General features: G+C 43.5%; 2 protein-coding genes across 5 annotated transcripts in view; both read left to right on the top strand.

The window, feature by feature from the left end:
* Positions 1-1055: 1055 nt before the first annotated feature.
* Positions 1056-11438, top strand: LOC118087782 (C-signal). Of its 4 annotated transcripts, none has more exons than XM_035120762.2 (7): positions 1056-1337; positions 3840-4327; positions 5814-5865; positions 8376-8563; positions 9379-9537; positions 10114-10224; positions 11171-11435. In XM_035120762.2, the coding sequence occupies exons 2-7, from the start codon at positions 4169-4171 to the stop codon at positions 11282-11284; spliced, it is 783 nt and encodes a 260-aa protein (XP_034976653.1). In that variant the 5' UTR covers positions 1056-1337; positions 3840-4168; the 3' UTR covers positions 11285-11435. The 4 variants fall into 4 exon arrangements, with proteins under 4 accessions (XP_034976653.1, XP_060131974.1, XP_060131973.1 ...); XM_060275991.1 differs by having other exon boundaries at positions 1058-1337; positions 3840-3921; positions 11171-11434; XM_060275990.1 differs by lacking the exon at positions 1056-1337 and adding an exon at positions 2165-2611 and having other exon boundaries at positions 3840-3921; positions 11171-11438.
* Positions 11439-20606: 9168 nt separating this feature from the next.
* RIPOR1 (RHO family interacting cell polarization regulator 1) overlaps positions 20607-27084 on the top strand; it is a 102884-nt gene continuing 96406 nt past the window's right edge. The window contains exon 1 of the mRNA XM_035119712.2: positions 20607-20751. The gene's annotated coding sequence lies outside the window, so the exon portion shown is untranslated. The remainder of the gene's footprint in view (positions 20752-27084) is intronic.

The following is a 27084-nucleotide window of genomic DNA, read 5'->3' as shown; positions in this document are numbered from 1 at the left end:
TACTCCTGCTTTATCAAATCCACTCCCCATCACTCAAGCATACAAAATACATGAGCTACATTGCAGTGCAGTGGACATAATCCATCCTTTAATTACAGGTGGTGCAGAATGGGCCTGCCCCCATTACATTTTCTGACAGTCCCTTCAGCTCCTCTCTTGAGAAGACTACACAGGACTCTGATTTGGCCAAAATAGGGCTTGTGCACACTCCCTTCTGTTTTCTTGCATAATTTCAGCACTAGGCAGAGAGTTGAACTTGGATCAAGGAATCCTGGGATTAAATACCCACTGAGCCTTTAAGGCTAGCCTCTCTTGGTGTTGACTAGTTCCCAGGATTATCATGTTGTCTTGGAAGCATGTTGTCTTGGAAGAAGAGCAGGATGCCTGCAACAGATGTAACACAAAGCCTACAGCCCAGAAAACAGCCCCAAATGGTCCTTCAGCATGTGGTGCAGAAGTAGGGACCATTCTGTAGCATGAACAGTATGAGGAGGTAAAACTATCATACCCAGGGGAGCTGTTAAAGATATATAAGAAGAGCAGCCTTCACCAAGCTGGTACCCTGCAGGTGCATGGCTGTGCTGATTGGGACTACTGCGAGCTGGAGTCCAAACTATCTGGAAGGCACCAACTTGAAGAAGACCATACAGTACTAGAAAAACTGAATGCCCTCCAAGAGGCTAATGATTTAAAATGTATACCCCAGCAACTGCAGGTTATGAAACAGCAAGGTGTACACAGCAAGGTGCCTTAGTGGTTTGTGTGCATTATGCGTACGTGCACCAGAGATGCGATGCATTGACTCCCCACCCCAGTAAAAAACAAACAAACAATTGAAACACAAAATAAGACATAAAACCAAAAGCTAACTGCAGTCTTGGATAATGAAAAGAGACATGGATGCAGTTTCATAACCACTTGCTGAGGCATAACTTAAGCATCATTGAACTCAGTAGGACTTGCTTCTCAGCCGACATGCGCAAGATTCTGCTGCTAATCTACTTTCTACTTCTGTCGTAATTACAGGTATAAAATGTCAATGTTTGCCTTTAAGATTGGTGGTTTGAACCGTGTTGCTATGGCCACCAGTGGAGGGGCAAATATTTAACCATGTGTGTATACTGTAGTAGGGTTTTACAGGACTGGTGAAAGATGGTTGGATTTAGGCTTCTTTTGAGAAACGAGTGACACAGGCTACCCCACTTTCTTAGATTTAGAATCAGTGGGGACAATTGCCCAGACTTCACTCTTCACAGCCTAACAGAACAAGAGAGAGAAGAGAAGAGAAGAGAAGAGAAGAGAAGAGAAGCAAGTTGACTTGTTCTAGGATATGCAAGGTACTATTTAAATTGTAAAGAAATGACCCTAGAGACATATGTTAAAGAAAGGACAGATAGAGTCTGATTCTTTCATTGAAAGAATTGACAGTGACCTAACAATGGCACCAAAAATACAGAAAACTGTCAAAAGATACCCAAGAGCTTCTCTCTGATTTCACTTTGCAGCTATTTCTAGTAAAAAAGATCTTAAATTAAATATGACTTATCTTTGGAAGAAAAAGTGACAGAACTGACAGGAAAGATAAAAGAACTAAAACAGCTTCTGAAGCATTTAATATGTCAATGAAGTCTTTAAAAAAAGCCTTTTTTAAATGGAAGAGGCTATACATTAAATAGATGCCCAGCTTGAGTAACTGGAAAACAGATCTCGGATCAAATTTGAAGGCCAGATGGGATGAAGAAGGTCTGGAGAAACAAAATATGATGGGCAGATTGGTTCTCTAAACAATTCACTGAAATTGGTCTCACTGTAGATCAAATTGAATATGCCCATTGAGCCCTAGCCTAGTCCCAAAGCCTAAAGAAGGATTTCTCACATAGGACATAATCATTAATTCACAAACAGTGCTATAAAGGAACATCTTGAAACTGACTAGGCAAATTGACCAGATAAAGTTGAAGGGGACATAGACTGAACTTTACCAAAACTTGAAGCCTATGACTGCAAAAAAAAAGACATCCACTATATTTCTGCACAGCTAAATTTAGTGAGGCTAACATCAGATACAAATGTGGATTTCCTTTTATGCTGTGGTCTTTCATGACACATGCTGCTGAGAACAAGATGCAGGTTGCAGATATTTTTGACTGGAGGCTTAACACTCCAAAAGACAAGAAAAAGAAATGTGAAATGAAAACTGAAAATTACAATTCCCTTGTTAGAATCAGCTGTTAAAATATACCTTGTTATTTTGGACTAATACTTGTATTCTCTGCTGAGCTTTTGTCTGCAAAATGGCAGTTTTATTGTAAGATACAGTATATGTTTATTGTTTGTAGGTTGAGCGGGAGGTTGCCTCTGGTCTCTGGTTATGGAGGTTTCTCTGTTTACAGTACTTCTTTTTATTCCTGTTAACAGGATCTCTCTCTACTACATTTAGGGAACCTTCACCAATTCATCTTAAAAATGTTTTGCCTCCAGGTTGGGCTGTTGTAAAATGGTGATCTTGACTTAAACAGTGAGGTCTGGAGATGGTGAGGAGCAAAGGAGCATGGAGGAAGTTTAGATAGGATTATGAAGTGTCCATTTGTTCAGGGTACATGGTATCAAAGTGAGTTATGAACCATTTTATATACTTGGCTATAACATAGATTTAATCACAAGGATTAGCTCAAGCACACAACAACTTTTAAAATATGAATTGAAGCTAAAAATCAGAAAGGTTAAATTGATTGGTTACAATGACATCATTGTATAAGATAAAAATGTTTAGTGTAAGGGGGTTGGCTTCACTGATTAAAAGAAGGCTCATTTTGAGTCTTTTTTTTTTAAAAAAAAAAACCAAGCCAGACATACTGTTCTTATATGAAACCATAGCTGTCAAGTTTTCCCCTTTCTTGCAAGGAATCCTATTCAGCATAAGGGAATTTCTCTTTATAAAAGGGAGAACTTGACAGCTATGTATGAAACCCATTGTGAAAACGTCATGTTAACAAGATGTTTGCCCTCTAGAAGGTTGCTGAGATGCAAGTGTCCTCCTTGTTCTGAAAAAGTCCCCCCCCCCACATTCTAAACAGTTAAGAGCCATTTGACAATGGATGCAACCTATTCCCAAAGGAGGTGAATGAGCTCAAGATTATTGGAGATCTTCAAACAAATCCCCATTTGTTGCATCAAGCAGGATGTTGGATCATATTGCCTTCCATTAGAAGATGCTTCCCCCTACTTTTTGCTTATGTACACATGGGTTGCTTAAAACAGTGAGATTATTTGGGGGCCTGGGGGGCTTGCTGTGTTTCAAGTTGCATTTGCACACTGCTGTCCAGGGAGGGGGATGGGATGTCTTCACTTACCTATTGGGAGGTGTTGCAGGGGAGGGAAAACCAAACTCCTATTCAGTAAGCTGTCATCTACACACCTGCAAATGACGTCCCAAATGTAAACACCTTAACCTCAAAGTGGATGTAGGTTACAGTTTCAAATTGGATTTTTGTTGGGGGGAAGCAGGCCTTTTCTTGGGGGGGGGGAGCAAAACCTGAGTTGGCGATGTATTGTTATTGATTTTTACTTATTGGGGGCAGCTGCCCCCCTGGCTACGCCCATGGAAGCTGGTTTGAAGGAATATACACTGAACAGAAATATATCTCACAAACTTACAAGAGGAAAGATAGTGATTGTCTACAATTTCAAACACCAGGCAGTGGGAGCAGGTTAGATCCCGAGTAAACAGCAACAGCCTTAGATGATATATTGGCATGAGCAGCTGTTTCACCCATGCTGGGCCTACAGAGGAACACGGGAAATTATCTTACACTGAGTCAGACTGTTTCTCCTTCCAGCTCAGTATTGTCTACACTGACTGGCAGCAGCGGTTCTCCAGGATTTCAGAGAGGTTCTCTCCCAGCGAGGATGCCTGAGATTGTACGTGGATCCTTCTGTATGCAAAGCAGATGCTCTGCCACTGAGGCACGCCTTCCGCAAAGTGCAGAGTACCCCTTCTTTTACACTGTTATCAAAAATCACAGTCTTTAGGCTGCGAGGAAAGGCTCCAGTTCCCGCAAGCGGCCCCAGGGGGGCGGTGTGTGGCGGGTAGTAGAGAAGGCGTGAAGGGTGTTGTCCCACAGGCAGGTTTTCTGTCGGAGGCAGTCCCGGGCCGGCGGTGCAGCAGATGCTCATGGACATGGAGGGCTTGGGAGCGCGCAGCGTCTTGGTGACCGGAGCCAACCGTGGCATCGGCCTGGAGATGGTTCGCCAGCTCCTGGATATGCCCAGCCCGCCGCAGTGGCTCTTTGCCTGCAGCCGGTCTCCGGACGGGGAGCGCGGACAGGTGAGAGGCTCAAGCCCCAAGATGGGCTGCTTGGGAGCCGCTTCTTTAGGGGCGGAGGAGGGTTCTCGGAAGCAAGTCCCGCTTTGGTCCCTGGGGCTTAGTCTCCGGTAAACTGGCGCAGGAATGCAGCCTTGGTCGGTGGGAAGCCCCATTGAATTGAGCAGGGTTTATTTCCGAGAAAACGGGTGGAGATTGGGGCTGGTCGGGTGACTGGGAATTGAGGGAAGGAGGAAGAGCAGCACTTTCCGGGAATCAAAGCGTAGGAGGCGGGAAGTTATATTGCACTAGTTATCGCTGTCACCTGTTAGGTAGGAACTTTCACCCCAAAAACGTGTTGAAGCAAGGCGAAGGATATCATTACTCATTGTGTTTATTTAAACTCCTAGGTTAGCTAAAAGCTCAAGAAGAGGGGTATAAAGTAAGCTTGAGCAGAAAACTGGAGATGAACCTTGAATTATCAGTCTCATCAGCACTGGCATGAGACTTTGATTGAATGCATTTATAGCAAGGAAAGTAGCCAAGAACCAGCCATGGTGGAAAGCACTTTTAGGCTGAAATCCTTTATACACTTCACCAATGAGTAAGTCTCATTTAAATTAATGAGGCTTTCTTTGGAGTAAGATGTGCATAGGGAAGCTTTTAATGTGTGTTTAGGGAAGCTTTTGATGTTTGACGGACTATTGTATTTTAATATTTTGTTGGAAGCCACCCAGAGTAGCTGGGGAAACCCAGCCAGATGGGCGGGGTAAGATTAATAAATTATTATTATTATTATTATTATTATTATTATTATTATGACTGCACTGTTAGTAGACCATGGTTTTATAATCTTCACCATAGTTCATTAGAACAATCTCTCTCTCTCTCTCTCTCTCTCTCTCTCTCTCTCTCTCACTCTCTCTCTCTCTCTCTCTCTCACACACACACACACACACACACACAGAGAGAGAGAGAGAGAGAGAGAGAGAGAGAGAGAGAGAGAGAGAGCTAGCTATTGGTAAGTAATTGTTTTATACTGAGAAAACAGTACTGAGCTAGATAATGATCAGTCTCACTTGTATAGCATCATTAAAGGCAAATATGTAATGAAACAAGGTGTGAAATCATTAAGAGTTGGTTATCCACAAATCATTCTTATGACAACGTTAATCTAAAATTGTCTTGACCTCCCAGCTGCCAATGCAAAACCACCATATTCATGATCAATATTTTATTTGAATGCAAAATATTGCTATGCCCGTCAGTCTTCCAATCGTGTCAGAGCACTTAGACCCACTTCAAGAATCAGTAGGGATAGAAAAAGTCCAAACATGTTTTAATTCCTACTTATTCCAATGAGTGCTTAAATATGGCTGGATCATCCTCAGTATTTTGTTAATAATAATAATAATAATACCCTGAAGTAATAGGGCATACTCCAACAGCAGCCTACCTAACATAATTTTACTTCTTAATGTTTATTGTCCTGCTCTTTATGTCTTTTCAGGAACTGAGGAAATTGGCTTCCAGTCATCCAAACCTTGTGATAGTGAAGTTGGGTATGCCTTCTCTCCCACTTACCTTTTAGCCTTCATACAGCCAGCCAATAGTATTGGGACTCTTCCACTTTCACTCCTCTCCCTTCATTAGCAGCAAACCCTTCTGTATCATTCCATCTTCTCCCCAAAGGATGGAGGAAATAGCCTCTTGGTTTGGATCCTGGTAGCTAGAGATCTGTGCCCTTTTTCTTCAGTCATTTGCATCTTAGCTGGAATACGGCATTGGCCCACTATAGAGGGAGGAAGTTTAATGCAGTTCCTCCCTCCACAATTTGTAGCTTTTCATAATTCTGTTACCTAGTGTCATGGGTACAGTGGCTACTTTAGAAGTGCAGGGTCCCATCATGATAGTCACAATCATGCCCCCTGGGGAAGAAATGGAGGCAGTGAGAGATTTTACTTTCTTGGGCTCCTTGATCACTGCAGATGGTGACAGCAGTCACGAAATTAAAAGACGCCTGTTTCTTGGGAGAAAAGCAATGACAAACCTAGACAGCATCTTAAAAAGCAGAGCCATCACCTTGCCGACAAAGGTCCGTATAGTTAAAGCTATGGTTTTCCCAGTAGTGATGTATGGAAGTGAGAGCTGGACCATAAAGAAGGCTGATCGCCGAAGAATTGATGCTTTTGAATTATGGTGCTGGAGGAGACTCTTGAGAGTCCCATGGACTGCAAGAAGATCAAACCTATCCATTCTGAAGGAAATCGGCTCTGAGTGCTCACTGGAAGGACAGATCCTGAAGCTGAGGCTCCAATACTTTGGCCACCTCATGAGAAGAGAAGACTCCCTGGAAAAGACCCTGATGTTGGGAAAGATCGAGGGCACCAGGAGAAGGGGACGACAGAGGACGAGATGGTTGGACAGTGTTCTCAAAGCTACGAACATGAGTTTGACCAAACTGCGGGAGGCAGTGGAAGACAGGAGTGCCTGGCGTGCTCTGGTCCATGGGGTCACGAAGAGTCAGACACAACTAAACGACTAAACAACAACAACAAATGAGTACTCTAAACTTCATATATTAGAACAGGAGGTTTTAACCTGCTGCTGCAGAACACCAGGCATCATTCTTGATTTTTTTTTTAAGATAAACCCAGTGATATACAGTAGGCTAATCAGAGAAGAAATAAGAACTCATTCTCACGAAATCCTTTACAAAGCTGAAGACCAGTGTAAGTAAATAGTGCCTTATGATTCTATATATAAAGCATTAAACAAGGGTGCCTCCTGCATATGATTCAATAAACAAAAGCATCTACCAAATTCCAGCCTCCTTTGAAAATGTAGATTATTGCCCATACAGGAAGACAGACGAGTTTACGTACTATATACAGGAGTTTGCATTTTCAAGAGCTTCAAGGGATCTTGAAAAACCATTTCTTCTTGCCAGTCTGTTACTAACAGCTCACGGTTCTCTGACTAACAATGTATTGATCTTCCCTCAAATAAGAATGATGATCCTGATTGCAAGCAGATTACATGTTGCTTCACTGACAATAAACATCAAGAAGCCAGTGGCTTGTGCTTCATTGTCCAAGAAAGGATATAGAGTTGTCACCAACCAAGTTTTACCCATTTTAGTGGATTTTGCCAAATGAACAAAACAAAACACCATTGGGTTACAATGGTTTTGCCCATAACAGAATCTATAATCTTATAGGGGCAAGATAGGTCATTTGGTTTTTTAACTGCATCTGGCCAAAAAAGAAGCTTCAATGGTATTTTCCTGCAGTGTTCCAACAAAAAGTCTGTGTCTCCACCTTTTCTTTTTTGGCTTGCTTCGAAAGCTTATTTGTTGTTCTGAATATAAGTGGGTTCGCTAACACTGTGTGCTCTATGTTAATGGGTTTGTTTTATACTAATAATGGTTTTGTGTTGCACAGTTGTGAATTGGAGTTAGAGATGTAAGGTTTAGTTGGTTATTCTAAAGCAGGCATCCCCAAACTTTGGCCCTCCAGATGTTTTGGACTACAATTCCCATCTTCCCCGACCACTGGTCCTGTTAGTTAGGGATCATGGGAGTTGTAGGCCAAAACATCTGGAGGGCCGCAGTTTGGGGATGCCTGTTCTAAAGCAAGGGTCTCAATGTGTTGCCCTCTGAACACATGGTACTCTCAATTCCCATCAGCCCCCCAAAGCACAGCCAGTTGTCAGGGATGATGGGAGTTTTGCTCTCCAGATGTTGCTGGAATACCACATGGGCCACTCTTGTTCTAAAATGCGTTTGTTAAGAGGTTTTAAAAATATTTAAGGACCGTTTCCAAATTCTTTTTAATGTATAATTCTGTGTAGTTCAGATTACCTCCTGAAGAAGAGAATCAAGTTGGGCATTAACAGCTACAATGAACTTATTGGGAGCGCTTTGAGAACCATTCTTTCTTTTGCATTGCTGTAGCTGAAGTCCATAGATTGTCCCTGCATTTTGTAGGTGGAGTTAGAATGGTCAGAATTGCTCCCAGTGCTCCCCAACTCATCCTGCTTCTAACCATCTCTTTTGTTTCTGCTTTTGCAGATGCTACAAATCTTGCAAGCGTTACAGAAGCTGCAGCATTTGTTGGGGACTACCTGAAAGACACAGGGCTGAATGTGCTAATAAACAATGCTGGCATTTTGAAAGGCATGACGCTAGACACTGTGAGCGAGGAAGACATGGAAGATGTATACAAGACCAATGTGACTGGGCCATTGCTAGTGAGCAAGGTACAGTTGCTTGAGGGTGCAAATGCCTGGCTCGGAGCAGTCAAATGAATCACTTCATCTGATGCATGAAGTGTCTTTTGCAGATACAGTACTGTAAATATATCCAGGGGTTTGTGTGGGGAGTGTAAACAGTTGGGTCAAAAGATCACTAAAAGTAAGAAATGCATGCTACATCAGTTAGGTATATCCTAAATATATGTAAAATAAGCATAATGACCATTCACAATAGAGTGTCAGGGTAATCAAAGTACTCTTCACTGGTTTCTGAATGTAAAGACATGTACGCTTCCTGAAAATTCTGGTAGGAGGGGCCACCATTGACATACTGAATCCATTGCCTAATGAAGGAGTCTCCACAAATCTCAAATATGCTGGAGCCACAGTGGCACGAGAACTGCTGCTGGCTGAACTGCACAAAAAGTTAGCATCAAGCTCCTTGAGCTGCAGGTGCTCTGTCTCCCTTTTCCAAATTCCACGTGTGTAACACGTCGTGCAAACTGAAAAGTTTGTGTCACCTGACTTTGATGCAGGATTTGAATTAGTGAAGTTGAAGTGTTGCTGGGAATAAAAAGGCAGAATAGTGCACTAGCTAGACAACGGTGTCCCATCTTTTTTGGCACAAGAAGAAGGTAGAACAAAATGGGGGAGGAATCATTAACAATGGCTTGAACTTTTTGGGGGGAGGATGGGGTAAAAATGGCATTACTTACAGTACAAGTGTAGATTGTTACATGAGAATAAATACATAAGGCAAATGAAGTGGGCACTGAGTTTTCCTGGATTATTTTCTCTCTTCCTCTCTTTCCTCATTCCAGGCTTTCCTGCCTCTATTAAGGAAGGCAGCCCAAGGAAGTTCGCAGAAGGGGCTGAGCTGCAGCAAGGCAGCTATTGTCAACATCTCCTCTCTATTAGGCTGTATTGAGTTAGTCCCTGCAACCTATTCTAAGCCTGTAATTGCCTACCGCTGCAGCAAGGTAGGTGACATTTCTTGCACCTAGGGAGTGTGCCCTGCTACTGGGCACACTGCCTATCCAAACAAGTGGCTGTATCTAAGGGAGTTCACTGTCCTAGTTTTCTTTTGCAAATATAGGAAACTGGGCCACATCATATTCTATTGATGTGAATTTTAAGAAGTGCAGGTTTGCAAATACAAGTCAGAATTATCAGGGAAGTATGATTTGCAGCAGCTTCCCGCAGAGGGAACGACCAGGGGCATAGGAAGATAGGGGCTGTGGGGGCGGGCCGCCCCAAGCGGCGGGCTCCAAGGGGTGCCATTGCGGGCGCCCACCCCGCCCCCGGAACGTGTGCCATGCCCCTCCGGGAGGCGCAGCACGGCCCTGGAATGCGTGCCACGGCCCTCCGGGAGGCGCACCCCACCCCCAGAACGGGCGACAGCCCTGCCCCCGGTGCCGGAGCATGAAGCTCCACCACTGGGAACGACTCTTTGGCAAGCCTAGGTGGTCCTGCTGATGTTCCACAACAAAAGTGATAGGGCTTTAACCTTTCCATGGTGATGTTTGCTACCCACTTTCTCTCTCTTTCCCTTTCAGGCTGCTCTCAACATGCTGACAATGTGCCAGTCTCTGACTTACAAAGAGGATGGGATTTTGTGTACAGCAGTTCACCCAGGGTGGGTGAAAACAGACATGGGCACCCAGGAGGTGGGTGCCAATTTTTGGGAGGAGCTCCTTTAAAAGATAGTTAAATAACATAAGCAAAGCTATTGAAGATTGTTAGACACAAGGAGACTGCTCTAGCTGAACTGATACATTCCATGGTTGAGCCTCTGAGCTCATGTATGCACCTGCCAGGCAGTCTCTTCTCTTCATCGCCTCCCAGAGGAAAAGGAGAGATAGTTCCAGGTGGGTTGTTTTCCACAGCAGAAAGACCAGCAGGCAGGAAAGTGTGTGCTTGTTTGTCATGGCAGAAGAGGCAAGTGAAGTCAAGGGCTTACATGTGGTGGGATCTAAGGTAAGAGACAGTGGGCTGATGGAATGGTAATGCAGACCAGGTCTGGCTCACAGATTGGTGGTTCCCCATCTCTGCTGTAGGCTAGGTTGGCCAGATTTGGCAATTTTCATGGGCCGCTCTGTTCTCCACTGTGGTCCAGGAGCCACAAGTCTATTTTTCCACCCTTACAGACCTTGTGAGTGAGGTTCTATGATAAAAGCTGCACCAATTATCATGATACATACATTATCAAATATATCCAGGGCATTTTGTACAAAACTCAGAGACACTCAACATTAAACCCTGATTCAGGGTTGAAGGGGGTAGAGTTAGGGTCAAGTTCTCGGCACAGAAAAAGTGCGCCCAAAGGACTCAAAGTGGGCAATGTTGTCAAAGGCTGGCAAGAGGTCAGCACTTTGTGGGGAGCAAGCAAGCCCTCAGCCAGGCAGGGCCTTTTCCAGTGAGACTAGCTGCTTATCCTCTTACAGCCAGATTGGTCGTTGGGGTCAGACAACAGAGCAAAATCTGGTGCTATAAATGTTTAAATGAATGAATGAATAAATGATTCCTTCACACCCAACATGTAGGAGGATAAATCCAGCTGTCCACAAAGAAGAGACATTGGCTGTGCTTCTCACTGCTGTTTGTCTCTCACAGGCTGTCATGACTGTCGATGAGAGCGTGCGAGGGATTCTCCAGGTGCTTCCTAACCTCGCTGATGAGCACAATGGCACTTTAGTTAACTGGAAGGGCAAGAAACTACCTTGGTGAATGTACTGAGTCTCTAGTAGAAACTGCTCTGCCCTCATTATGGTGAGTGGGAACTAGTGGGAACATAGTTGTGCCTATGTATCTGCTATGCTGAATTGCTGATATTTGTTCACAAATAAATACAACTATTGAAGTTATCCTGACTTCTCCTGCTTCTTTTTCTTAGGGCAGACCTGTTGCTAAGTTTCCTCGCACCTTTCCCAAACCCATGGGATACTACAGTGGAGGTATTTCTACAGATCAGTAACAGCCTGAGAGTTAGAGAAGGTGACATTCTGTTTCCAAGACAGATGCTCAGATCATTCAATAAATACTGGAAAGGCAGCATCGCTCAAGTGCCAGAATCACTTTGTAGACCTGATGCTGATATTCATTGCTAACGCAGGAGCAATCTTACCACAAGCTTTGTTCCTGGGCCTAATTTTCACTCTGCTTACTTCATCACTTTAGATTAAGTTGGCTTAACATCTCTTCCAGGAAAATTGATAGAATGCATCAATAAAGGAAAATCCACAAAGCATGTAGAACACGTGGGAGGAAACTTTCTCAACTCAGGGGCCACATTCCCTCAGGGGTAACCTGGCAGCCACATGCCAGTGGTGGGAAGGGCAAGAGGCAAAAGTGGGCAGAGCAATTGATGTGTCTCTTGCCCTTTGTACAATAGGCTACATACTAGCCATTCAAAAGCCACAGGTTGACACATGCATACCTCTCCATCCTCCATCAAGGCAAGCAAAAGGCATTAATAAAATTCAGGGACACAGTTCAGGCAAAACCAGCTGAGGGTGTGGAGGAGGCCTACAGAAAGGTGGGGTGTGGAATGGACCATGCTTGGGGAGAATCGTGAAGGCCTAGAGGGCTGCATCCGGCCCTGGGCCTGAGGTCCCGCACTCCGATATAGAAGGACAAGATTTGCTAAAGAAGGATCAGCATAGCTTCTGCAAAGCTAAGTCCTGTCTAACCTTTTGGAGTTCTTTGAGAAGTATATGGATGGGGTGATCTAGTAGAGAGGGAGCGAGGGAAACCACCAGTGATAATTCTGCTAATCAAACTACCACTTGGAATGAGTTTTTGAAGCTTTTAGTAGATTAAGAGACTACAGTTTGGAACAATGCATACCTTTTTATACCTGCTGCTATTTCCTTGTCCCTATAATTGTGCAGCATATACTGACTGCATACCACTTTTTTGCAATCAATCATTTTATTTGTGTGTCGCCTTTCCAGAGTGAAAGTAGTAATAAAGTAGTAACAAGTACCGGTAGCAATAAACAATAAACAAAACATCAAAAGGTACACAAGCAGAGCCGATTTCCTCCCCAAATAGGACTTGTCCACATTTGGCCTTGTCCACTTTCCCTGCCCCACACATTTGAATGTGTACAGGGAGCAACTTTGGCCTTTCTGGTTCATACCCACAGCAATTCACTTTTGTGTTTTCCCCCTAACTCCTAATTTGTTAATTCTGCTGCACCAATTAAGTAGCAACAGAGAATGCACACAGATAACTATGTGTGCTGCTTGTTTTTTCTGTTTCTGTTTCTTTGTTCAAATCCTACCCAGGAAGTGTGGAACGGGGCACAGGCAACTGTAAAATTGTTTGTGCAATCTTCTGGTATTGCGCAGGAGCACGCTGGAAATAACACTGCCGGAAAAGAAATGAAAGCACTGAGGAAGTAGTGGGTGTGGAAAGGTGAATAGCATAAAATGACAGTTGATCCACCCTCACCTAAACATCAAAACAATTTGTCTGCAAACCTAAGTGGAGCAGTTTGAAGCCTAGTTTCTCGGATTGTCCACGTGTTGGATAAATGCAAATCTACAGGTGGAGAGCAATTGAGACTGGTGTTGTTTGAGGGTAATATCATGTGGATTATGCAAATTAAATGGGAACACAAATAGCTGCAGACACATGGTAAACTCCAGTGTTTGAATAAATGCAGGTGGAGCTACAGCAAAGCTTGCAAGTTTGTTTGAAGGCATGCATAAAGTTTTAAGGTGCAATACAAACATTGACCACACGGTGGTATCAATAGACAGTACAGTACTGTATTCCTAAATCCCTGGTTAACATTTACAATATCAATGTGTACTGCATGATACACGGTGCCAAGTTTTATTACAGAACCTCACCCACGAATTTGTCACAGAACCTCACCCACGAATTTGAGAAAATACACCTCAATTATGGTTGGGTGGACAGGGTGCCTCATGAAACTGCCAATCGAGGCCAGGGACCTGGCCTGCACTACTGTGTCCACTGATATATATTTTTTAAAGTTGGGCTCCAGAGATAATTTAGGGTGGAGATAAGGAACTGATGGCCCTACATATGTTGTTGGAATCCATTTTGGATAATCCCCAGCCAGCAGGGTCAATGGTCAGGGATGATTGTTGTTGGATTCTAATTCCCTCTATAAAATCGCAAGTTCTCAAGCTCTGCTTTGGTGTACCGGGGGGGGGGGGATTGCCAGGCAGAGACTGGGCTGGAAATCAGCAGTGCGGTCTAGGACAGAGTTAGGTCAAATGCTATGAGCAGAAGCCAAATATCTGAAGTGAGCAATGCTGTCTAAGCCCAACAATAGTTTAAATTCCAGGGGGCTATGGTTTTATAATGCCTAATCAAACCAGATTGATTGTAGGCTATAAACATTTTAGTAAATAAAATATGTCCCTTCCAAAATAATGAGAGAGTAAAAAAACCATCCACAGAGAAGTGCCATTGCCCGTGCTTCTCACCCTGATTTTGCTCGTCACTTGCAGACTGACCTGATTGTAGATGAGAACATGTGAGGGATTCTCCATGTGCTTTTCAATCCTGGTGATGAACACAGCAGTGCTTTTGTTGACTGGAAGGGAAACTAACTTCCTTGTGAAGGTCTTTCAATAGATCAGTAACAGGCTGAGATTTGGACAGTGTTACACTTAGTTACCAAGGCAGATGCTCAAAACGCCCAAGAAATTCTAAAAAGGCAGCAATGCTTGAGTGCCAGAACTTTTAGGTGGATGCCATTTCTCACAGTATTAATATACCTTCCTCTGTAATGAAATCTTTGTTTTTTTCTTTGTAGACAAGTTGCTGCTATGTAGTGATAAAGTGATGGTGAAAGCTTTCCCTCACTAGGGACTGAAAGATTATTCTGTTTCAGTTATCCTACTGTAGTTTCTCATTCCTCCAGTCTTAAATTATCTCTCCACAATTCTGCAGCCTTTAGTGACTCCCCCCCTCCAAGAAATCCTAATAGAAATTATTCAGCTTTTTTGGTGCAAATTTACCCTAATAAGTCTATTTCTGTATGCAGTTTCTCCTGAAATAATGCATTTCAGTATGCTATTTTCACTTGTATATTCATTTCCACTTCATAGCTGCATTTTATTGGTTGCAGAACTGCATTGCAATATTCAGATGAGACTAAATTTTGAAAAATGGCCATGTTTCAGTTGTTATATTGTTTCAGAAAGTGAGAATTTTATAGACTTGGCTTAAAAAACCTGTATTTAATTTCTCCCTCCTCTCTATCACTGACCTAGTTATTTATGAAATACTAATTTTAAAAAAACTGTTTTTAGAACCTGTATCTTTGGTATTTTATCCCAATAGCACTCTGTTGCATTATTGCTATTATATTGTCTTTAATTGCATTAATATGTAATTGTGTTAATATTTTAATATTTTGTTATTGCTATTTGTGTTGGATTATTTTAGAGGAAAATGTAAAAGATGTGGAAAATGGAAAAATGGAAAAGAAAATAATGGATGCAGCAGTAAAATACTCCTAAACTCTGGAGGCCCATTGAACACTTGTTTTCAATATTCTGGTAGGATTCCACAGTTGCTCTGTCATCTGTCCAGCTACGGGTATTTGTTCCTGGGTCCTCTGTTACAAGAGCCAACAATGTTTTAAGGAAGGGATGAAGAAACTGGTGACCTGGATGCTCAAAATCTCCAGTTCCCTACCTCTTTTGCATCTCAGTTGCTTTCTCAGTTGAGGTACACAACCAGTAACAGTGGGTATTCTCACAGTGAGAATACCTTTCACTTATTCATCTGGGAGTATGTTTGCACCAATGCTGTAAAAATGCAATAGTTTACTCTAGTTGCAATTTCAGCACTAGAGTCCTCTACTTTTCTACACTGGCTAACTGCCAGCTCACTTTCAAACATAATGGTTTAATTCCACAGCTATTTGAAAGCAAGTTGGCAGAAGTGAAATGCGCTATGGCTAGAACAAACTGTTCATTTATGTAAAGGATTTCTAGCCTGCCATTCAAGGTGCTGGGCCCTCACAAGATGATGATGGAGATCTATTCTCACCCTGAGGGCTGCCTTCTGTTCTGAGGGACACATGCCAGTGGTGGGTGAGACCAGAAGCAAAGGTTTCTATGCGCACACTCACACATCCCTCTCTATCCTCCATAGAGGCAAGCAAGAAGCACTTTCAGATGAAGGGCAGAATTCTAGCCAGGCAAAAACAGTTAAGGACATTGCAAAACAGCTTTGAGGGATGTGACTAGGGAGATTCCTGAGGGCCAGAAGGAGAGGCCTGGAGGGGTGCATTTGGCCCAGAGACTTGGAAGTTTCCCATTCTTGATTTACACCAATAAAATACCCTATCAACTTCACAAGAAATTTAAAAGCAGCTGCAAAAAGTGCAGCCCATTAAAATGAGCAGAACACAGGCTAGAATGTATTTTAAGGTACAGTGGTACCTCGGTTTACAAACACAATTGGTTCCAGAAATCTGTACTTAACCTGAACCGTACTTAACCTGAAGCAAACTTTCCCATTGAAAGTAATGGAAAGTGGATTAATCCGTTCCAGACGATCTGTGAAGTACTTAAACTGAAGCGTACTTAACCTGAAGTGAACTTCCCCATTGAAAGTAATGGAAAGTGGATTAATCTGTTCCAGACGGGTCCGCGGAGTACTCAATCTGAAGCGTACTTAACCCGAGGTATGAGTGTAATTGGTTCCGGAAGTCCGTACTTAACCTGAAGCGTACTTAACCTGAAGCGAACTTTCCCATTGAAAGTAATGGAAAGTGGATTAATCCGTTCCAGACAGGTCCGGGGAGTACTTAAACTGAAAATACTCAAACTGAGGCGTACTTAAACTGAGGTACGACTGTATTGTCGAAGTCTGGCAATGATGTAAGGCATTATTATGTATAGGGGCCATCTTCAAATATCTAAAGGGCTGTCACATGAAAGATGGAGCAAGCTAGAGTTCTCCTGCTCTGAGGGGTAGGCCATTGGGTTCAAGCTACACGGAAGGAGATTCTGACTAAACATCAGGAAGAACTTTCTGAAAGTAAGAGCTGTTTTGACAGTGGAACGGACTCCCTCAGGTGGTTGTGGTCTCTCCTTCATTGGAGGTTTTTAAGCAGTGGTTGGATGGCCACCTGTCATGGATGCTTTCGCTGAGATTCCTGCATTGCAGGGGGTTGGACTAGATGGCCCTCAAGGTTCCTTCCAACTCTACAATTCTATGAGACCTTGAAGTGGTTTATAAATCTGTGAAATAAATACTAAATAAAATGAGCTATCTGGTCACCAGTCCTGTTGCTGGGCCTAGTTTTCTCTCTGCTAGCTTTTCACTTAGGACAGTGATACCTGACAGTGTTTTAATGACCTCTGGGCAACATGGAGACCAGAGAAATAGATGTAGTGACTTACATCAAGGCTTCTGTCTCTGCTGAAAACTTGCATAAAGTTTTAAACTGCAATATACACATTTACCACATGGTGGTATCAATATCCCCAAAATAAAACACACTTCAATGAATTGGGGAGGTGACTGGAAAGTCTGATGTAGAAATTTCGTCGGATAGTGAATCTTCTGTCTGTCTGCTAATGGGACTATGTCTGTTTGCTAAAGTGACTTTTGACTCAGCTGGGTCAAAAGTGGGAGTGTGTTTTTTCTAAGTCGTAGTCATTTCAACTCATCTGTTGCTAATCTGTTATAGCAAAAACAGCAGAAGCATCTTGGGGTATTGTAAAGTATGGATGGGGAACCTCTGACCTTCCGGTTGTTGTTAGACTATAACTGCAGTCAGTCCAAGCCAACATGGCCAGTGGCAAAATGTCCTCTGGTGAGTGTTTTCTTATGTCAATGGTCCCTCCCTGCTACGGTGACAGCACTATGAACACCGCTGGCTGGCTGGCTTTAGCCATCCTAATTTCCCATAATGCCTGAGTGATGCCAGGTCACTGACATTGTAGGAAATTAAGAAGTGGCTATCCAGCTGCCTAGTTCTTCTTTTCTTTTTTTAAAGAAGGCTCAAGGCAGGCATCACCAGTGGGCCTTGGCAGCTGTTCTGATCCCGGCCCTGATTGCAACAGATCTGCAAAGCAGGCAAGCAAAGTATTATGCGCAATCTCGCAAAGTGTTATCCACATACTAGAGATGGGGTCCAAAGGCATCAGCACTGGAGGGTGCCAGTTTATGCTTCTTAATCACTATGCTACACTAAAAACTCTGTATGTTATATTATTGGCAGCTGTTTCAAAGACCATCCAGGTCAAACAATGCAATCCTGTACATGCTAGAGTTCAATGGTGCATATTTCCTGGGTAAGTGGATAAACGTCTTGCTACATACTTTTGGCTTACTCTCTCCAACAGCTGGAACTGCTCTCCTTGCACCACTTTCCTTGTGATACTTTGGAAACAAGATATGGAGTACAAAATCCCCTACTCATTTCTCCCTATCTAATTCCTGTAAAGATCTGTAGTATACATCCTATGCAGAAAGAGAGAGACACAGTACAGTACCATTGTCTATTTTGTTAGATGAGAGGTAGTGCTAGGGATCTCGGTGTCTCCCATCCATTAACAGAGCCCCTATTGACAATTTCAAAAGAATCAGGGATGGGAAACATGTGACCCTCTATAAAAGTCTATATGTTGCTGGACTACAGCAACCAGGAGTGGCTGGTGTAGTGGGGTGGCACTACAGTGATACCATGTAGAGGTATCACTGCCATTTACCAGATTAAGGTGGCGTCGAAGACAAAACACCACAGGTTCATTGGTGGGAGCACCATATTGGCTCCACCAGTGCATCTGTACAGCTCCAACCTTACTGCCACCCAGCTTTATCCCTGACTACAAGTACTGGCTTTGCTGGCTGGGTCCGATGAGATCCATCAATAACTGGAGGCAGACTTGTGTATAGGGTGCGGTGGCAGCTTGCCCTGGGCCTCGGAGGACTAAGCTGGTTGGGGCTCCCCGCCAGGGACCAACTGCTTTTTTGGTTGAGTTTATAACTTTATTCTAACAAGACTCCTTCCCCGGGCTTCAGACAAGCTTTGCATAGGCCTGACTGGAGGGACACGTTTCCCATCCCTGATATAAATAAAGGAGGGAGAACTAATATGTTGGAAAGGTATGCTGGCCATCGATCATTTCTAGCATGCATGGGGCAATATTGTATTCCAATGGCTATTTTGAGACTGACTTTCCACACTGTCTGCATGTTGAGAACAATTTTTTCTTAAACATGTCTGATTCTGAACACTGGCATTTCTCTTTCTCTTGCAATAACTTCGCTTTCTTACTGGGGGCTTCCCACCCCCACTTGCTGTTCACAGTTAGGCCCAGCTGACATTACTGTATCCTGAGAAGACATGGGAGGGGAATGACTCTATTGTTTTTAGAACAGAGAAAGGGGCTTCCCACCATCCTTAATCTCACACCTTCAGAACTTAAGGAAAACATGAACACACATACCAGTGGATAATTAGTGGGGCTGTTAGGCAATTTTGGAAACTGGTTTGTCTTGGGGAGGGGGCTTTTCTTTAGATGGTAATGTTTGTTACTTCATTTCAAAATGAAGCCCTGCTGTGTTTGGGGGCCTAATTTTTCTGAGCAGAGAGCTCGACTTCTGCCTCCAAGATTTCTGCCCTGATAATACCATTGTGAGTAGCAATAGTTCTTATGCTATTGCATTTGAGACTGTATCAAATAATTTAATGGGAGCAGAGATGTCCATTGCCCTGGGAAAACCTGAAATTTCTAGTCTTTTTCTATGCCCTGGCATCTCTTGACTATTTATTTCCTTTTGGGTACTATAATACAACTTTTTAAAGGATTAACAACCCCTCTTCATCTATATTTCTAATATAGTAATAAGAATATGAACAACAACAACAACAACAACAACAACAACAACAACAACAACAACAACAACAACAACAACATAATAGCTGTTCTGCTGGACCAGACAAGGAGGCTATTTTTCTGCTGCCAGAAGTGGCACAGCAGCCATGTTGTCTTTAGATTCTTGCCTCCCTTCTTTCAGTTCCCTCAGATGACACTCACAAAGCTCTGACCTAGGCCTGTGTCTTTACTGCAACATTTTGGACCAAGCTAACTTTGTTGTAAAATGTGTCTGAATGTATGTACATGTACCGGTACATATAAGTGTGTGGTGTGTGTATGTATGGGGGCGGGGGAGGGAGGAAGAGATGAGGCAGTTTTAATTGTCAGATCAAAAGAGGCACTGGGATGGCATGAGCTGAGTCCTTATCCTTGCCTTTCCTCCTTGTGTCCAATCACTTCAGGCAGTATTCTCCCAGCCACATACCAGTGAGCAAGGTTGTAACCATGGTCAGTGGCGTAGCAAGGTCAGGTGGTACCCGGTGCAAAAAAAATCTTGTCACCCCTCCCCACATTGATTTTGGTTTTTTTTGCCTGCAAAAATGGTTTGACTTTATTTCATATATTGGGGGGGAGGAGCCAGAGTCCTGCACGCGCCAAAGCCACAGCGTCTCTTGCAGAGGTTGAGTGCTGCACAGCATTTTGCCACCTCCCCTCGGAGGTGACACCCGGGGCGGACCGCATCCACTGCACCCACCTTGCTCCGCCCCTGACCATGGTGGCAGGAAGGAGAGAGTACAGAACATGTGAGCAGCAAACATGGCTGCCACAGTCAACTATATTGTGGCTCCTTGATGAACCAGCTCTCTCCCAACACAGCTTGGAGGTTATGTCCTTCAAGTGACTCCAGGGGAAAGCATATCACATCCACTCTGCAATCCACTCTGCAAGTCTTATTTTTCCTTATCAATATGGGTGCTCCTATATGTGTGATGTGCTTTGCAGTGGGCAGTCTGAAACAAAGTATTAGGAGTGGACATGTGCTTATGTAGGAGAACAGAAAAGGATTATTTAAAATGTGGCATACTCTACGCAGTCCTGACAGGAAATGTCCCTTTGATATTAACAGGGTCAAAGCCGAAGCCGCTATGTGGGAGGTGGAGCACCAAGTGAGAGGCAGGTCATAAGTATGCAGAGAGCAATGAAACTCTTTGAGCCTGCCCAGCTTAATCAGGGGAAGGGAATTCTTAGCTAACACACCCAGCTCAGGGAAGAGCTCCGGATGGCCAGACAAGGCAGCTGATCAAGGTCTGACTGAACTCAGGATTATACTAGATTTCTAGCCTCTGGGTTGAACCTCTGGGATTGGTGAGTACAGTTTGTGATTTGAAGGTGCCAACCATAAGTCATTAAACCTCACTAAAAAGGGGAATGCTAAAGAATAGGCCCTATACCACAGGGGCATGGGCCACCCAAATGGATCTTCATCTCGGTATTCATAGGAGTGAAGCTTAAAGAGCACAGTGAGAAGTACAACAGAATTGCTCTGGAACAATTGTGGAACAGATTTTTGAACCCATCCTAAATCTAATGCCATAGTTTGGGGTTCATAATGTTGCTATCTGCGGGGCATTTTCTTCATGTACGTATATGAGAGTGATGTTTATTTAAGGGCCTAGTACCTGTTTATTTTTCCTCATCTGTACAGGTGGTTGGTGTATATTTTTTACTTTTTGATTTTTACTGTGGTATATATATATCTCTCATAGCCGTTGTGGTTATCTTGCTGTTTGAAGTTTGGGAGCCCGACTTCACAACTTTCCCAGTGTGTACCAATTTGCGAACTAATTGAAGTGGGGAATTTAATATAATGGCTTGTGTAAAAATATGTATTACTGTGAATATGTTTAATAATGCTTTGCTGGGTCACCACAGCAGTCCTATAGACTGGTTTGTTAATTGCATCACAAATATCTGAACTGCAACAAACTCTTCCCCCCCCCCTGGAAAAGACACAAAATTCAGCACCTCAAAATTATTTTCTGCTGTTTTATTTTGAACCCTCTGACTATCCTTCATGTAAGAACCCATGCTGGCCTTCCCTAATTACATAAAACCAGTGCCCATTTTTCCTTTGTCAAATCTTAGGGCATATGGGAGAACACTTGATTGCCAAGGTTGCTCCTGGGTATGAACACATAGGGCTCTTGAACTCTGCTCCATCTAGTCAAGTTCTGTTGTCTGGAGGACCACCCCAGTTGCAGGGAAGAGTATAACTTTAGAAACGGCTTTTCTGTGAATTGAATGCAAGCGTGTGTGAACTTGTGTCCATCTGGCCTCCAGTATAGCATTGCATGTGTTATGTGTATATTGAGTGCATGAGTGAGTGAGTGTGTGTGTGTGTGTCGGGGGGCAGGGGATGGTTGCCATGGCAGATACAAGCCTTGGGGAGTGTTGGCCTTGTTTGGAAGGAAGCACATCTTGATTTCTGCAGCCGCTGCAAATTGAGAGTTTGCCAAGGAGACCAAATGGGAACAGCAGATAATGCAGAAGGCTTCCTCTTGGCCTGGACTGGGTCACCCGGCCTCTATCTGCTGCACAGATCCCACGTGTATCCCTCCTTCTGGGTTTTTTATTATTGTTAGCTGAGAGGAAGTGCCTCAGCAAAAAAACAAATTCCTTGCTCTCCCAAAAGTTAACTCTACACTGCCCAGCTGCGCAGAGGAAAAGTGAGATAAGACATTCCCACTTCACTTGCTTTCCTGACATGCACATGATTTCAAACACACTAGAAAGAATAGCAGACACATAGCCAGGCATTTAGGGAGGGAGTGGCTGTTAAGAGTTCATGCAGTGGTACATCCTATGTCAACATGAAAACAGAATAAACCTAAATCCATTAGCCTAATATGACGGGCTACTTGTTCTGTTGGTTTAAGAGTACATTTTGCCCAAGGGGAATTGATCCTGTGAGGGTTGAGATGCTCTCAGATTGCAGCTTGATATGCCATTGTTTCTTCTCCAAAAGTATGTCGCACACTTGTGCTTTTGATTGACTCTAGATGGGTTTGGCCTGTTTCCATTCCGATTGAAAAGGGTGCTGTATGTGTGTTTTTAATATATTGTTATATGCCTGCAGCTCTGGGGACAGGATTAGGTTAAAAAATAAAATCCAAGTGAATAAGCAATTACTAGTTTCTAACATGATACTGTAGATCAGGCACCCCCAAACTTCGGCCCTCCAGATGTTTTGGACTACAATTCCCATCTTCCCCGACCACTGGTCCTGTTAGCTAGGGATCATAGGAGTTGTAGGCCAAAAGATCTGGAGGGCCGCAATTTGGGGATGCCTGCTGTAGATGCTCATGCTCCTACTGGCCTTGATTATATGGCAATTTTTGCATGATAATCCTAAACATGTAGAGCTGGGGTGGGGAACCTGTGACCTTCGAAATGCATACTTTCTAACATGCCGAGGCGAGAAACCAAGATGTGCTTCTTTCGGGGACATCCTTCTGCGCAAGTCATGTGACCCACGTGAGATTGTGGCCCCACAAAGATGCGCTTTTTTTCAGGGCCGTGCTCTTGTGTGAGATCCAAGCCCTGAAAAAAGTGCACTGCAGGAAAGAAACATTGCACATGATCAGAGTTGCCTGGTTCTTAATTTGTGAGGAGGGTTAGCAGCAGCCTTATTGGGTCCACGGGCATAATTTGCAAAACACACACACGGCAACCAAGAACACTGTAACTTATTATATAGGCTACGACAGAATGTTTATCTCAAGCCTCATTTCAGCAAGGAGGAGGAAAGCCAGGAAGTCCTCTGTAGGCACATGTGCATCTACATACAACACTTTGGCAACCCCTGACTTACAAGCCTGAACCTTGGCACTCATCCGGCTAATATCTCATGAGACCTGACTCAAATTAATCATAATTTAATGTAGAAAAGCACTGTAGCTGTTAGTGTGTTGGATTAAGACCTGGGAGACCAGGGTTCAAATCCCCACTTAGCCATGAAGCTTACTGGGTGACCTTTGGCCAATCACTCACTCCCAGCCTAACCTCCTTCACAGGGTTGTTGTGAGGATAAAAAGGTGAGATGGAGAACCATGTCTGCCTCCTTGAGCTCCTTGGAGGAAAAGTGGGATATAGAAATGCAATAAATAAATAAATGATAATTAATTAATTAATAACAGGGGCAGTGCAAGTTACTTAGCAGGAGCTGGGCTACAGACCCATGGCACAAATTGGCATATGTTATGGTGACTGGGGTCTCACCAGCACTGCACTTTGCAGAATGCCCAGCCTCCTATTACCAAAGTTTGGGGCTCAGTGCAAACTATCCAGGGCTCAGGCCCCTTGAGCCACCCACAGCAAAATCCCAGCTAATAACAAATTGTTATCTACTTGTTTATTTCCCATCTTTTATCAAATGAAACATGAAGCAGATTGACAAAAAATGTATAAATATGTGGAATGGAATGAAATGAAATACGCACCCAGCACAATTTTTAAAAAATAAAACAGCAATAAAGGCAGGCTGGTGTTGTTGTTTTTTAAAAAAAACTGCTGCCAAATTAAAAGGAGGAACAGCAGTTGCAAATGGGAGACAAAAGCAAATACCAATAGCAAGATGATGATGATAGCAAACCCTGGTGCTAAAGTGTCCACTCCCACCAACCTGAAGCAAAACAGGGCCACTCACATGTATGGTAGTCGTTTCTTACATCCTCAAGGGACTACCAAGCTACACTGAAACATACAAATGCTGACACGTCAGCTGAGTGGGGAGGATGAAATTGGAGGTTGTGGGGGGAAACAAAGGGAAGGGAATTGGCCTGCAAAAGCCATTAATGGCTTATAGTAAGTGGAATGTGCATTGCAGGACTGAGTGCTTGTCTTTTGCATACTCCACTCCCTTTCCCTCTCCATTCTGCATTTTCCCACCATTACACTGATTGACAGCTAGCATTCCGTGGCCACTGAGCATGCCCAGTTCCCAGAGGGAAAATCAGATATGCGCCATGAAGGGGAAAAGAAGAAACCTATTCTCTTCCTCACAATCCAGGATGTAGCTCCCCTGTATTATAGTTCCTACACGGAAAGGCAGCTAGGGGTCTTTCTTTCCAAAGAATCCCGGAAACTGTAGGTTACACTATCAGACCTGTAGTTTCCATCACACTCCACAAACTACAGTTCCCAGGATTCTTTGTGGTAATGATGGTGTATGTGCAGCCTCAAACTGGGGACTAATGTAGCTCTGTCTACACACCACAAGGTTTTGGTCTAGAGCAGGCATGACCAACAGGTTGGTCGCAATCGATCGCATGATCCTGCTCCCCCCCCCAAAAAAGCTCAACAACTCTGACTCCCAAAAAAACTCAACAAAGAGCAAAGATGTTTATTCGGCTTAACGCCCATCATAAAACACAACAAACTCAACAACTTTGGTCAATCCAATCAGTAGATCACTGCCAGTTTTTTTTTTAAGTGGGAGTAGATCTCAGTCTCTTGGAAGTTGGGACATGCCTGGTCTAGAGCAAAGACTCTAGTTAACAAGCAAAAGGCAGTGAAACTAATCACTCTCTCTTTTACCATATACTGGCCACCTATTTGATCAATGAGGTGGCAGTTCCTCCTGCTTGCATGTTGTTCTTATGCTCTTCCAAAACCAAAATATCTCTTTTTGGCTCCTGCTCCATCACCACCCCACCCCATGTCCTGGATACTTTCCTGTTGCCTCCTGTTGGAAAAACAAACTGTGCCTGAATAGCTTAGTGCCACCAGCTATCTTTGGGCGAAAACGGATTGTCTTCTTTCAGCCATTGATGGCAATTACAAAGCCTTCAAATAGCCAGAATAAGCAGAAGAGATGCAGCTATCTAGTATTTTAGCACATAGGATGGACATATTCTTATATCAACCCCCCCCAAATGCCTCAATGTCTTCAGGCAAGGCTTTTGTTGTCCATTTAGTGTTGCTCAATGTGTAGTGGTGACCTTGAATAGGGCTTTTTCTCCAGTGGGATCTTAGCTATGGAATTCCTTTGCTCTTGCATGTTGCATGTACTGTAAAGTGGCAATAAAATGGCAGTTTGTAAACTGACAGGAATCTAAGGATGAAGGTTGGCATTGAGTTGAAACGGTCTAAATAAATAAATAAAATATGTTTGGGGAGATATATATATATTGGAGTAAGGAAGCAATTTTATTCTTAGCTTGGATGGGTCAATTTTATTCTTAGCTTGGATGGGTTTGTTAAATTTATTTCTTCTTCATATTCTTCATAATAATCTGTGTCTAGAGAAGCACAAGAATAGCAACTATTAAAACAACTCTTAAAAACAGTTAGGCCAACTGCTTACTTGTGAGTAACCTGATGACTAGCAATCAGTTTGAATAGCCTGCAGTTGAGTTTCCAGACTCTTCCAGGTGGTTTATAAGCAGGCTGGGGTGGATGGAGGAAGGAGGGGGAGAATTTTGGAGAAGCAAATAGGAGGGAATAGGGTAAGGATGGGGAATCTCAGGCTGCCTGGAAGAGTCTTGGAAATCTCCCCAGGCCATACATCTTTCTAGCTGTTCTCTGCATCCTCCTTGGGTCCTTTTACCTGAAGGTGTCCTGTGATAATACATCATGCATACCTGGATAGAGAGAGGTGTGTGTGGAAGCATTTTATCATAGAAAGGTAAGAGTCATTGCAGCTGCTCTACCTGTGAATGCCTCAGGCCATACCCACCACTGGCATATGGACCTAGGAAGCCCACCCCCCTACTCCACATCCAGGTACAAATGCAGCTCTGAGATTGAGAAAGGTTTCTTTCTCCTGGAATATGGGACCTAGTGGGAAGGGGTATGTGGTAAGCTGGGCTATCTTCCCCCCCCCCACCCCACGAGTCTGACTACTTCTGCCTGACAATAAGACTTCAGAGCTACATACTGTAAATTTCCTCTCCTTACGTGTTGGGACCTGTTGATTGTCTCTGTTCTTCCTTTCAGCATGATGCTTTGTTTGCTCACATGAGATTCCTTGAACTATTTGCTGCTTGTGTATCTTTCTGTCATGGCCAGTCTGTTCTCTGCTTCTGATGGAACATTATGTTCTGAATTCTTTTTTGTAGAGCTGGTGGACTGCTAACTGTTTCTGCCATATTAGTTATAAGAAAGAGATGTAGCTCTGTGGTACAGCACATGCTTTGCCTGCAGCAGGTCCCAAGTTTATTCTCTGTAATCTCCAGTGAGATCTAGGAAATAATGTTCTCTGAGACCCCCAAGAGCTGCAGATAGTAAGTGCAGATGGTACTGATCTTGACTGATGTATAAGGCATTTTCTTATGTTCTAGAGCAGGGATAGCCAATGTGGTGCCTTCCAGATGTTTTGGGCTACAGCTCCCATCATTCTCTATCATTGGTTCTGCTCCCTGAGGTTGGTGGGAGTTGTAGTCCAGAAATTTGGAGAGTACTGTTTTGACTACCTCTGTTCTAGAGAGTTAAACTAAAAGCGCTTTTGGTTCCCCCCAACTTTTATTTTTGTTTCAAGCATAGAAAAAGCCTGGTAGCACTGGACCAAGGAGCATCTAATCCAATATCATGTGTCTAACTGTGGTCAGCTTTGGATGTATGAAAGCAAACATACAATGCTGCAGAGAAACAATGGGGTCCTTGCTTCCTGTTATTCACTAAGATCAGCTAATTCTCACA

Source organism: Zootoca vivipara, chromosome 6, assembly GCF_963506605.1.
Source record: "Zootoca vivipara chromosome 6, rZooViv1.1, whole genome shotgun sequence".
Lineage (NCBI taxonomy): Eukaryota > Metazoa > Chordata > Lepidosauria > Squamata > Lacertidae > Zootoca > Zootoca vivipara.
Note: the sequence above shows the minus strand (reverse complement) of the source record. Positions and strands in the feature narration are given on the sequence as shown.